At 49.5% G+C, this 12,640-nt stretch overlaps 1 protein-coding gene across 1 annotated transcript; it reads left to right on the top strand.

Annotated features, from left to right (window-relative positions):
- Positions 1–958: 958 nt before the first annotated feature.
- TGM4 (transglutaminase 4) lies at positions 959–12,032 on the top strand. Its single transcript, XM_026085821.1, has 14 exons — positions 959–967; positions 1,591–1,789; positions 1,975–2,081; positions 2,408–2,537; positions 2,992–3,110; positions 4,584–4,691; positions 5,236–5,410; positions 5,983–6,121; positions 6,406–6,509; positions 7,715–7,966; positions 8,651–9,007; positions 10,229–10,398; positions 11,101–11,237; positions 11,794–12,032. Exons 1-14 carry the CDS (start codon positions 959–961, stop codon positions 11,933–11,935), a joined length of 2,148 nt encoding a protein of 715 aa, XP_025941606.1. The 3' UTR covers positions 11,936–12,032.
- Positions 12,033–12,640: the final 608 nt, after the last annotated feature.

Genomic DNA, 12,640 nt, shown 5'->3' with positions numbered 1-12,640 from the left:
GTCTCCGTGGGTAGCTTGACACTGATGTTACTATTACCACCCTAGTTGCTATTATTATTATTTTAATGCCTGTGACAATGAGGCGTTGTTGGAAATAACCCAGGAGCGGACCCCGCTTGCGCAAGGCGCAGCGCAGCCTGCAGCACGCAGGCATCGGTGCCGCCCCGGGGCTGGACACCTGCAGGGAGAGGGGCCACCCGGCCGCGGTGGCGGCGTGGCGGGACGCGCTGCCCCTGCTGCACCTCGCGGGGCTGTCGCAGAAGCAGGGCTGCAAGCCCGGCGAGGAGACGCGCAGCGGCGGAGCCGGCCGCCCCCCCCACCGCTCTGCCTGCTGCCGGCTGGCAGGGCAAGAGGGCAGGTGATGGGCCAGCAGGCACTGACTTGCAAACTGGCGAAATCCCAGCCGGCTGTTTGCTGAGCAAACAGCTCTGTAGGCAGGCAGGCGGCGGAGAGGAAAGGCAGATATCCTCGCGCCGCAGCCACCGCTCAACCCATGGGCTCCCGCCAGCTGCCCTGCACCCAAGGGCCACTGCAGAGCAGAGACGTCTCGCACACATCCTTGCCATGTGCCTCCATGACCGGTGGCTGCAAGGCCAAGGACGAGGCGTACATTCGGCCCTGGCCCTGGCTGGTTTTCCCGCATGCTCACAGCGACGAGGGCTCATAACTCATCCCTTTCTGCAGGGACAGGGCTGGTCAGGGCAGTACTTTTTGCAGACACTTGTCTACTCTATAGGGTTGTGTGTGTGTGTGTRTATATATATATATATATATGTATATGTATATATGTATACTCATATGCATATGTATATGTATAGCTTTTTCTATAGCAGTTTATACACACACACACACACACACACACACACACACACACACACATATATGCACACACACATGTTGCCTCCTGTCAAAGAAAGCAGGAAGAGGAAAGTGCATTTTCATGGGGATGAAGTCCGAGATGGTTCCCGTAGGTGCCTGCTTCACAGCTGCAAAGAAAATGCTTGCATTTGTGTTTTTATGTCGAGGCAAATTTTACCTTGTGGTAAAGCAGCTCCTCTGTGTCTCAGGAGAGCAGTTCATGGCTGTTGCCTCCTTTGCAGCACGTGCACAGGTCTGGCACTGGGTGGATGTGAGGGTGGCATAAAGCCATCACTGCCTCCCCTGGCCCCAGGCCAAGCTTTGGGGCAGGACCCACGTGCCCCAGGCATTGCTCTAACTGGCTACCAATATTTCAGTTTAGCAAACCCAGAGGAATTTAAAATATATGCTTGATCTGTGCCCATGGAGTTTGGGTGTTGATCATTTCCATTCCCATCAGCTTTCTTGAAGGCCATGGTGTTGGAGGATCATTTCTGGCCAACGTGGCCTCCCTCTCCGCCAGCATCAGGTGCTCACTGCTCAGGGCAGGAGCAGGGAGGTCATTGCTGGTTGTGTTACACCACCCTTTGCTTGCAGAGATCCTTGAYGTGGTTTCTTACGAGATCGCTGGACACTCGCAGACATTTCTGTGACCCACAAAGCTCCATTAAAGAGACTAAAAATTGTCTTTACTGCACAATTTCACACTGAACCTTTTTCTCTTTCTCCCTCTCTGCCGCTGGCTTTCTAGGGACCCAGCTGAAGGTCACTGGGGTTGATTTCCTCAAAAGCCAGAACATGCGCCTGCACCACACTGATGCGTACGACAACCAAGGCCTGGTGGTGAGGCGCGGACAGGACTTTCAGCTGAAGCTGACCTTTGACAGGGACCTGAGTGCCACCGACTTGGTGAATCTGCTCGTCAGCATCGGTAAGTGGGTTGCTCACCCGCAGTGAGGGGACGCTGGGCAAAGCAGGAAAGGCCCCATGTGATTCAGGTGCGCACAGCGGCACAAGGTAGCACCTTGCTGCCCATCTGCTTGCTCTGGTCATTAGATACTGCGGCGCTGTCAGCTCATGTGGCTCTCYTGAGTTTTTTGTTGACTTTGTTTCCAGGGAATAAGCCGATGCCAACCCTGGGGACCCAAATGTCTCTGAACCTGAGGTCCGGGAAGGACTGCAACGGGTGGCGTGCCACCATCATCACGTCCTCCAACAAAGAGGTAGAGCCAGTGGATGGATGCACTGCTCCCACATGGGTCAACAGCAGGGGGAAATAGCACCGCCTCTGCTGGGAACAGAACAAATTCTCATGTTTCAGTCTTGCTGTCCTGATAATTTTCCATGAGCAGCATTATCCTATTTGATTCACTGCTCTGCCACTGCATACACAAGAGCTACCCCATCCTTGGCCCTTACCCTTCTCCCCACGGCCCAGACCGTCATGGTTACAGGCCTCAGTGCTTGTGCTAGCCTCACGTGGGTTTGTTTGTGCTGTACCTGTTGCTATCATGAAGGATCTGCCATCCCCACCTTGTCTTCTCCCTAGTGCCTGGTGGCTGTGACCAGTCCGGCCGATGCCATTGTAGGAAAATACTGCCTGAAGGTGATAACGGGGTCAGACACTTACAAGCCTGAAAATGATGTTGTCTACCTTTTGTTCAACCCTTGGTGTCAAGGTAAGGAGAGTGATCTAGCAACCACGGACTATGATTACTGTTGCCGGAGACCATGCCAAGGGGAACTTTTCCTCACACTTTTCCTCCCCTCTTCCCTGGTACAACTATTTTTCTCCTTAAAACACTGCAAGCTCTGTCCTCATGGAGCCAGCAGTAAGGTGACAATTGCAATGAGCTCCTATTCTCTCTGCAGTCCACACAGTCCACTATGCATAAATGTTTATTCAAAATGAAGCATTTTTCTGCTATAAAACAGTAGTCTTATAGGAATAAAATAAAGAGCAGTCTTATAGGTGATTCTTCCACAATAGGAAGAAAGGTATGAGTATTGGTATGGTCATCATCTGATGTGATTGTTACCAGCCACCAGCTCCCACAGTTTTACTTGCCAAGGAAAGCTTCCTAGAGCATGTGTGTGACAATCAAGTAATATCTTGTGGTTTTTTTGCTCAAGTGGATACTGTGTTCATGGCTGGCAACGCCGAGAAAAACGAGTATGTGCTCAATGACACAGGATGCATCTATGTTGGATCAGCAGACTACATACGCAGTAGACCTTGGAATTTTGGGCAGGTAAAACATAGCTACCTTGTCTGCATTATTACTGTTATTCTCTCTTGGGCTTTTGTTTAAATGAATCAGACCGATGAACAGTTTAAGCTCAGGAGGAACCCAAAGCACTTGAATCATCCTACCAGTTTCACTGGGAAGGCTCACCTGCTTAGAGTAATCCCTATACTTAAGTGTTTTCCTTAGCCATGGCTTGAGAGTAGAGTTTAATATGTTTATAATCACATCATGAGAACCTCTTGAAGGATATGGAAATTAGGAATAGAGCATTTCTGGCTAAAAAGAGTCCCTTAAGGAATCCTCTCTTCTCTAATRTTACTGATTATTGATTGCAGCAAAACAATTGCTGTTAACAAAGTAAGGAGCTTTGGAGAGTGTTAACAAACAAAAAGTCTGATTCTCTACCTGTTGCATCATTATCAGAAAAAATAGAGGAAAAAGCACTATTGGAGGTTGTTATTCTCTACTTGGTACCTTCACTAACAGGTTGGTGTATTGATAGGTGCATGACACAACCTGTCCCCCCTCTCCAAAAGGTCACTCCTTTGTGATTCCTCCAGAACAACTTCAGCAGAGTGGAATAGGAAACTCTCTCGGGCTAGATAAGAGGTGGATGCCGGAGCAGGTCTAATGGCACCCACAGAAACCACAGAGGAGCACAAACAGAGCATCCAGCACACTATCTAGACAGACTCAGAAAATGCTGGGGGGGGACAGGGGTTGCCTTTTCAGATTTCTTTTTTGTTTTTTTTGTTTTATAAATCTGTGTTTTCAAGCTGCAAGATAAAGCAAAGTTCAGCAAAGGTCTCCATGCTAACACCTTTTTAACACCCTTAACACCTTTTCCACAATGTGGCAAAAGGTCATTGTTCATAGGGCTGTTCCTATCCTAATATTTATTCTGCTGTTAAGCAATGAGAATTGATATTGATATTCTCTCAAGCTTCGTGACTTAGGATGTTTGGCATCTCTATGAATTGGGCCTAAGGGAACTTTATCAGCAATTGCTAATGAGGAATCTCCTGCTGTAATAATCTGCATTTGTGTACCTTTTTTTCTCAGGGTGTATTTTGTACCTGTGTCAATAGACTGGATACCTTTGGGTCTCTTAAATTTTCATTATTCATGTGAGTAATTTGCAAGACTTCAGGGAGATGACGTAGGTAAATTAGGACTACTCGTAGAAGTAAAGAGTGTTGGGTCAGGTTCCAGCTATGTTTGCAAGACACGTGACACAGTGTGTCTTTCACAGTTTCCCTCCAAGGTGGTTTTTCATCTAAGCCCTTCCTAGAAGAGAACAGCCTTGGAAAGCACCAGAGGCTAGAGAACTAGGTTCATTCAGCATCATAAAGCAAGTTTAGAAGTTAGGACTAGTCAGATAGTTTCCTCCAAGTATCTAAATAGACATTGTAGTGATGGAGCAAATTCTATTTTAGAGCAGTATGTAAAAATGTTTCCACTTTCCCTCCAAAACAGTTTGAGGAGTTCATCTTGGACTGCTGCATGTATCTGCTGGACCAAAGCAAACTCAAGCTAAGTGCTAGAAGGGATCCTGTGGCTGTGTCCAGAGCCATGTCTGCTTTGGTACGGCTCCCTCGGGGAAGTGCTTTGCCACTCCAGCTTTCCCTCCTCCTTATTTGCTCTTCTCTCCCTGGGGCTTTGAACATCATTTTGGGACAAATCTGCAATGGGTTCCTTTGGGAAACTGCAAGGGACGAGCCAGAGGAAATTTGGGGCAGAGGGAAGGGATGAGCAAAATAAAGCATCTCCCCAGCTCCTAAGCTCACAGTGCCAAGGGCTGCCCTCCTCCGGGCAGCCTGCAGGCAGGACCAGCACTAGGGTTACGTTTCAGGATGGAGGCGGCTGCTCTCTGCTGTAGCATCCTTTCTGGGACCCTGGGGTTTAGGATGCAAAATGCAGCATGCACTACCACTGCCCTGAGCAGCAATGCTGTCTCCCACTCTGAATTTCACAGTGCAGCCAGCCAGTGCTGGCAACCCCTTGGGGGGTTGCAGGGCAGGAGTGCACATGGGGAAATGCAGGCTGGGGAGGGACCTCGAGGTTTAAGCCCCATTCAGCCTCATCCCTGAATTTGTCCCCTCTGCGTGTGTGTGTCCATGTGTCACAGGTTAATGCCAACGACGACAGAGGTGTCTTGGTTGGGAACTGGTCAGGGGGGTACACCTGCGGGACCTCCCCTCTGAGGTGGATCGGGAGTGTCTCAATTTTGCAGCAATATTACAAAACAAAGCAGTCAGTGCGTTATGGTCAGTGTTGGGTCTTCTCAGGAGTCCTCACTACAGGTAAACAGTGAATTGTCTCCCTTGTAATTGTCCTAATTCCTGTGCAAGTAAACCTAATTACTGCACCCTCCCTGAGTACTGGGGTGGCAGGGAAACCTCTGCATGCCCTTTGGGCATGATGTTTTGATTATGGGACTGGAGCATCTCTCATATGAGGAGAGGSTGAGAGAGCTGGGACTGTTCAGCCTGGAGAAGACAAGGCTCAGGAGGATCTTATCAATGTGTATGAATATCTGATGYGGGGGGAAGTAAAGACAACGGAGCCAGACTTTCCTCAGTGGTGCCCAGTGACAGGACAAGAGGCAGTGGGCACAAACTGAAGCCCTGGATGGGTCCATCTGAGTGTAAAAAAACACTTTTCTGCTGAGTGGGTGACTGAGCACTGGACCAGGTTGCCCAGAGAGGTTGTGGAGTCTCCATCCTGGGAGATTCTCCAAAGCCGCCTGGATACAGCCCTGTGCAACCTGTTCAAGGTGACACTGCTTGAGCAGAAGGGTTGGATGAGATGATCTACAGAGGTGTCTTCCAGCCTCAGCAGCTCTGTGAGTTCATGTTTTGTCTGTCTCTCACAGTCATGCGCTGCTTGGGGATCCCAGCCCGGAGCGTGAGTAACTTCGATTCGGCACACGACACACAGGAAGACCTGAGAGTTGACATTTACGTGAATGAACATGGAGAACCACTGAAAAAACTGTCATTCGACTCCATCTGGTAATTGTCAAAGAGGGCTAACACACTTGCCAGCCTTCCCGCATTGCACCACGCACGCTGCGTGTCCCAGCCCTGGCAGGCTTTCCTTTAAGGATTTCCCTTTTGCGTGGGGTTTGCTGCCCAGGAGAGACAGAAATCCTGGGGTTTTCTACACTCAAATCCCCATTAAACCAGCCCTCTAGGAGGATTAAGCAGAGGTGTATATGTTGGAGGTATATATTATACCACAGTGAGCCAGTAATCCTTTTTTTTTTTCCTTTCCTTTTCACCCTAAACACATCCAGGAACTTCCACGTGTGGAATGATGTGTGGATGAAACGGCCRGACTTGCCAGCAGGATACGACGGCTGGCAGACGATTGATTCAACCCCTCAGGAGCGAAGTCACGGTAGGATCTGCCTAGGAAGGCCCTTCTGTGACTCCTGGAGGAGGGAGGGACGTTTCATATGACAATTAGGGTCCCTGATCAGCAAAGTCCAGAGCTCCCCTGTGCCTCTCCAAGCACTCAGGCAGTGCTGTCCACCAAACAAATCAGGGGATGGAGGGAACAACATTTCTCAGCTGGCAGAAAACCAACCCTGCAGGACACTGTCGGGACATGAATGCCATTTCAGAGGCGAGAGCCCACAGCTGGAAATCAGAGCTAATTTCTGTCCCGGCCATCCCCTTGATTTGTTTGGTTAACTTGAGCACGGGCAAGGTCCTGTCCCTGTCCYTCAGTTTCCCTGTCCGTTATTACCGCTCAGAGAGTGGAGTTAAAACACATGGATTCACGCCAGGAAAATATTTTGAGGGCCTCAAACACTGGGTGCAGCTGAAGAGCAAAGTAGGTTTTCCTTCTCTTTTTTGCTTTATTGTTTAGTGGTCACACAGACACTTCTCGGTGCAGTGCCAGGTGCTGTGTCACAGCCCGGGCGGAGGGCTCTCAGGGCCTGAGCAAGGCTCATCCATTGCCTTGCCGTCCCCCAGCCCAGGGCACCCACACAAAGCCAAGGTGCAAGGAAAAGTGCAGCAGCACCATTAATCATTGCGGGGACTTTTGCCTAGGGCTCTAGACAACCCTGCAGAGAGGAGCTGCAGCTTTCCTGCGTAATGACACTTTCTATAAAGCTTTCCCAAGGAGGTCATGAGTCCATTCATTTCTAAATGAGAGGAAGTCCTGCCAAAATTGGCCACTACCCTCCCTGCACAAATGGGGGGAATCTAGAGACAGGAAGGGGAGCACGACTCTCAGAAGGTCAGATATTGCCAGGAGGTCCACTCAGGTGCCCAGACTCAGTGGACTCCATCACAGAGCTGTGACTTTCAAACCCTAAGATGATTATGGGGAGAAAAAAAACACATAAAGGCTCTTATGAGACCTTTGCAGTATGTACCTTTGATACAAGCACGGTTGGTCATGCAAAAAAAACAACAAACAGCTATTGTAGAAAGTAGGTCTTTTGGAGTTCATAACTGTATTAAAGGAGTACTAAGAGTCAACTACCATGGCAACAAGTTCCTGCTCTGGGGAAGAGGGATTGGTGGGTGGAATAAAAGTTGGAGGCTCTGCTCATCTTTGAAAAAGTGAATGACACTCAACGCACTTTCTAGGTATTTTCCAGTGCGGTCCGTCTCCACTGAAGGCTGTCCAAGAAGGGGATGTGTATTTGAACTTCGACTGCAAGTTTGTGTATGCAGAAGTGAATGCTGACAAAGTCTTCTGGTGCGTGAGGAAGGTGAACGGCAAGGAGGAGTATATCAGAACAAATGTGTATGCCAATGCCATCGGCAAGAACATCAGCACAAAAGCTGTGGGGCAGAATAGGCGGGAAGACATCACCGCGCAGTACAAGTACCCTGAAGGTGACTGCCCCCATCCTATAAAATACTGCCAAAGAGAAGACCCTTGGCCACATACATCATGCCACAGCATGTTATTCCCAGGAGGAAAGTGCAGGGGCAGCTGCAATGGCAAGCACCAGTGTAAGGCCTGGGGGAGGCAGCTCTGCTCCTGGGTACCGTCCTGCCTGCAGTGGCAAGTGACACCTATGGGCTGCTTTCCAGGGAGAGGTGCAAGCAAGCCTGCAGGCAGCGAAAGAAATGGGCTGAGCAACAAACCTAGTGTGGTCTGGCTCACGGTTGCTTCATTTCTTTCCTTTTAGTCTTTCCAATCCTCAGACCACATTAGGAAAAAAAAAAAGAAATCCCTTCTCCACGGTTCTCCCTGCCTCAGACCCAGACCTGATGTACTAGAGTATTAGACCCTTCCCAGTGAGGAGTGGGACATTTGCAGGCTAGAAAGCTTAAGAGCATCCATCCTGTAAAAGTGTCTCCTTCAGGCAATTCCTCCAGACCTTCATCAGTCCAAAAAGCTGCAGTTAGATCCAGTGGTAGTGTAAAACTACCTGAGTCTCCTGAGCTGAGACAGGAGGCAAATGGGGCCCCAACATCCTCTCTGTGCAGCAGCAGAAGAATAAATAAAGGGAAGGTGGCTCTGGGTGAGGAGACTGAGATACACCTGATCACCCATGTTTTTCTTTCATCCAGGCTCACCGCAGGAAAGGAAGGCCATGCAGAGAGCTTCCTCCTTCATCTCAAGAAATGGATTTGGTGCACGCTTCGCTTCAGCCATTGTCCCCAGGGCTCGGTTCCAACAGGATGTGCACCCCTGGTCTAGGTGCCAGGATGAGGTGCTCCCCAAGCCTGAGGTCCAGCTTGAGATAACCAGCAAAAAGCCTTTGTATCCTGGTAATCCTATTGATCTGGGCATCACAGTGAAGACCTCTGCTCCCACAAGCTGGACCATCAATCTTACCGCCTCCTGCCACCTGCAGTCCTATATTGGGCAAATTGAGGCCAATCTTGGATCCATCAAGGAGACCATCAAGCTTGAAGGCAAATCTGGTAGGCACAGAGATCTCAGCTATGTTCTATAGATTATTTATTGTGACAATCTTTGATTTTCCTAAAGCCAAGGTGCAATGGCTCCACTATAGGTCAGTCCATGGCTCTGTATAGCAGAAAGAGAAGAAATTGCCTACCTGTTACTTACCTCTCTTGTGACTGCATTTGAGAGTCTTAGTCATTGACTGGGATTCCTGTGCTGTGGCAGGGATCAAAACATGGAAACAGCCCCTGCCCCTGCTGCAATTTTAGAGAGATGGCTAGAAATACATCTCTCTGATCTGATGATAGACATTTTCACTGTGTGGGTGAGGTGTGCCTGTGTGTCTCGCTCGCATCACGCACAGCACGGCCCTGCAAGCATTGCGTAAGCATAAGAGCATCAAAGAAAGACAGCACCACAGCCCCAAGGTGTGGCCCATCCATATCGGTCAGATCCCTCACAAGACTGAGACGAGCTGAAAATGTCAGCCTTTTTTTTCTTGTTCTTGCTGCTGTAACATTGATGAGCTGATTGTGGTTTTGATGACTCTGTTATTTTTGCAATTGAATTCTTTGCCCCCCAAAATTYCAGCCTATGGGCTGCCAGCATAACTGATGCCTAGAGCTGTTTGCTGTTCACTGTGCATCTCTGAGCTACCTTGGTTGCATTTCTGATCCCCAGCACTGTGACTGAAGTTTGCTAAACAAGAGAATAGTGAGTGATGAATAATTAGCAGCTCGTGCTCGTTCCAAGAATGAGTCACTCATGAAAAAAAATTTTTGCTGCTGGTGGTTTCTGAGCGTTTTCACACATGTACTGTGGCTGTCAAAATGCAGCAGGATAGGATACAAGGTCAGCTACGTACATTTGGAGATAAGGAAATTTAAAGTGAAAGGCAAGCAGCTAATTTTAGAGCAGCACTCACTGTCTTTCAGCCAGTGCCTCAGAGAAACCCCAGGGGAAGTGCGCTTGAATGCACACACACAGATGTTTCTCAGCTGCCTCAGGGGCAGCTGGGGACAAGGATGGGCTGAGCCAGGCYGTGGAGACACCGCACACGAGGCAGAGCTGGTGCCTGGTGGGGAGAGAGCGCAGGCCCAGCCGGCCCTTCGCTGAGATGGTGACCCCTCATCCCATGTCCCACCAGCACTGCAGGCGTTTGCCAGCAGAGCCAGCTTTGCCACCCAAATTCCTCAGTGCATGATAGAGCTGCGCTGTCGCGTATTCTCTCCCTGCAGAGATGGAAGTTCCTCTGAAAATAGCGGCTGACAAATATGTGGGGAGGCTGGCCTCAGTGGGAGATGAAGATCTCATCAAAGTCATTGTCATTGCCGAGATCGAGGGAACGGATGAAAAACTCGCCAAGGAGACAACGCTGATCTTCCAGTACCCCCCCATCACTGTCGAGGTGAGACAGCATGCAGCCAGGCTTCCTCTGGGAAGAGGGTGGAAAGTCCCATTACCTTTAACACCAAGGTTTCCCAGCAAAGGTTTCCAAAAGTCGGAAACACACTCAGCTCAAAGCTTGCAGAGCAGCCACATTATGTAACAYGAATACCAGAGTTTCAGGAGACCAGATGCTGGATGTGGGGAGTCTCCGAGGCAAACAGCCATGTCCTGGCATGTTCAGAGTTGAGGTTTTATTTGGCCATTATTAAGGTTGAAAGCGGTCATGAAATTAAGACTTTATTGTGGTGTGTGAAATTGGTTGGCGGGGGCTGTTAGAAGAGCAGGATGGGAGAGGACAGTTTATACGAGGCCTGACTCTGGCCCCACAGCCGCACTTGCAGAAGGAAAAAGATGTTGAGAAACCAGAAAAGAGCAAGGAAAAACAGCCAGAGGGGCAGAGTGCAGTGCGCAGGTCGAGAAGGGCTGGATGCTCACAGCTGCACTGGTGGTGCTGCGTGGCCGGCAAGGATTACGCCATGCAGGGGTCATGCGAAGGGGCTCCTGTGTCTCACCCCGAGGCTCACCTAGACTAGCTTCCTCCATTTGGGAGCTCCAGACCTGGGGGGGGTTCAGAGCAAAATGGCAGYGGGTCCAGCACCTATGGTCTTCGTTACCTCCCTGACCCCTGGCGTTCGTGTCTGCTTCTCTCTTGCCTTGTCAGATGCCAGCAACTGCGAAAGTGGACCAGGAGTTCAACTGCGCCTTCATCTTCAAGAATACGCTGAGGATCCCCCTGCAGGACTGCAAGCTGTGCGTGGAGGGCCTGGGCATGTTTAAGATGACCTCGTTTGACGAAGGGTAAGGCAAAATCTTGAGTAATCCCAGGCCCTGTATTAAATTAGTACACACCTTATGACCGTGGCAGAACTGTACTTTTTAATTTCCCTTAAAGAAGCAAACAGGGGACTTAGAGTTAGACATCCCTTCGAAAGCTGTGTTTGGGCTTATGGCACACTTGGGCACAGCCTGTGCAGCAGAAACGTCTATGTGGAGGCTGGCGTCTTCAGCATGTTCAAATGACGCAAGGTCTTTCCCAGCGCTTTTCCCATAGCCAGCACAAACGCGACTGCTCCTTTCAGATCCAAATTTAGCGTTTCAGCAGCACGGGAAAGGCTTGGGAGCTCTGTCCCTGGAGAGCACTGGGACCATCAGCCAGCCCCAAAGCGCCCAGCAGGATTGAGTTGCACTTGGATTACAGGACAAGGGAAACACCAGCACCAAATAGACCTGATGGCTATTTCTCTAAGTGAAATGATTAGAAAGCATTGAAACAATTAAGTGAAAAGATTGAAATGATTGAATGAAATGATTAGAAGCTCATGCTGAGACTGTTTGTTTTTTTTCTTTTCCGTAGGGACATTCAGCCTGGTGGGATCTTTAAGTCTAAAATAATCTGCACTCCAAAGAGAGCAGGAGAGAAGAAAATAGTAGCCAAGGTGACCTCAGTCCAGGTCAAGGAGATATCCGTGGAGAAGGCCATCACCATCACTGAGTAGGATCAGTGCCTCAGCAAGGTGTAAATGGTGACTTGCTAAATGCATATCACAGCTGTATGCCACTGGTGCTTTTTGCCTCCTTGATTGCTAGATAATAGTTCCTAAAAGGAAAAAAATCCCATTAAGCAAAGGGAATTTAAGTGACTTAAAGGGCATAGTTGCTTTGAGTGCAGTTAATGATGATTTAATAAAGACTGTTAAAATCAACAGTGTGATTTCGTTGTGTGCTATCGTCATGCCCYCGGGACGGGCAGCAGGGACGGGAGCGCACACCGGGGCTGTCTTGTCCTTGTGGAGCTGGTCCCAGCTTTTCGTGGGTTTGGCCAGCGATGGGCCAGCAATGCCCAGGCGGTGTTTCAGGGCTGGCAGCACCGTGGTCCTGCCGTGCGCGAGACACCACCCTGCGACCTGGCCAGGCTGYGGTGCTGCCACACAGAGCCCTCGCCTCCCCCTGCACGGATCCATGTCAAAGCTCAAGAAACATGTTAAACAAATCCCACCTGAGCGACCTCCTCTCCCTCTCAGCCAGCCAGCTGACGACTGTGTAACACCTGCTTTTATTTTTTATTTTTTTATTTTTTTTTGTCTTTAGACAGCAAAAAGAGCAAACCTGGAATAGTTTTCCCAAACACCATTTTTCATACATCTTCCTCCCTTCTCACCCCTCTTTTCTCAGAAAAATGCGGGAAAGCATTTGCATTTTAC

This window comes from Apteryx rowi, unplaced genomic scaffold (assembly GCF_003343035.1).
Source record: "Apteryx rowi isolate R43461 unplaced genomic scaffold, aptRow1 scaffold_678, whole genome shotgun sequence".
NCBI lineage: Eukaryota > Metazoa > Chordata > Aves > Apterygiformes > Apterygidae > Apteryx > Apteryx rowi.
The sequence above is the reverse complement of the archived record's forward strand: the minus strand, read 5'-3'. Positions and strand labels throughout refer to the sequence as shown.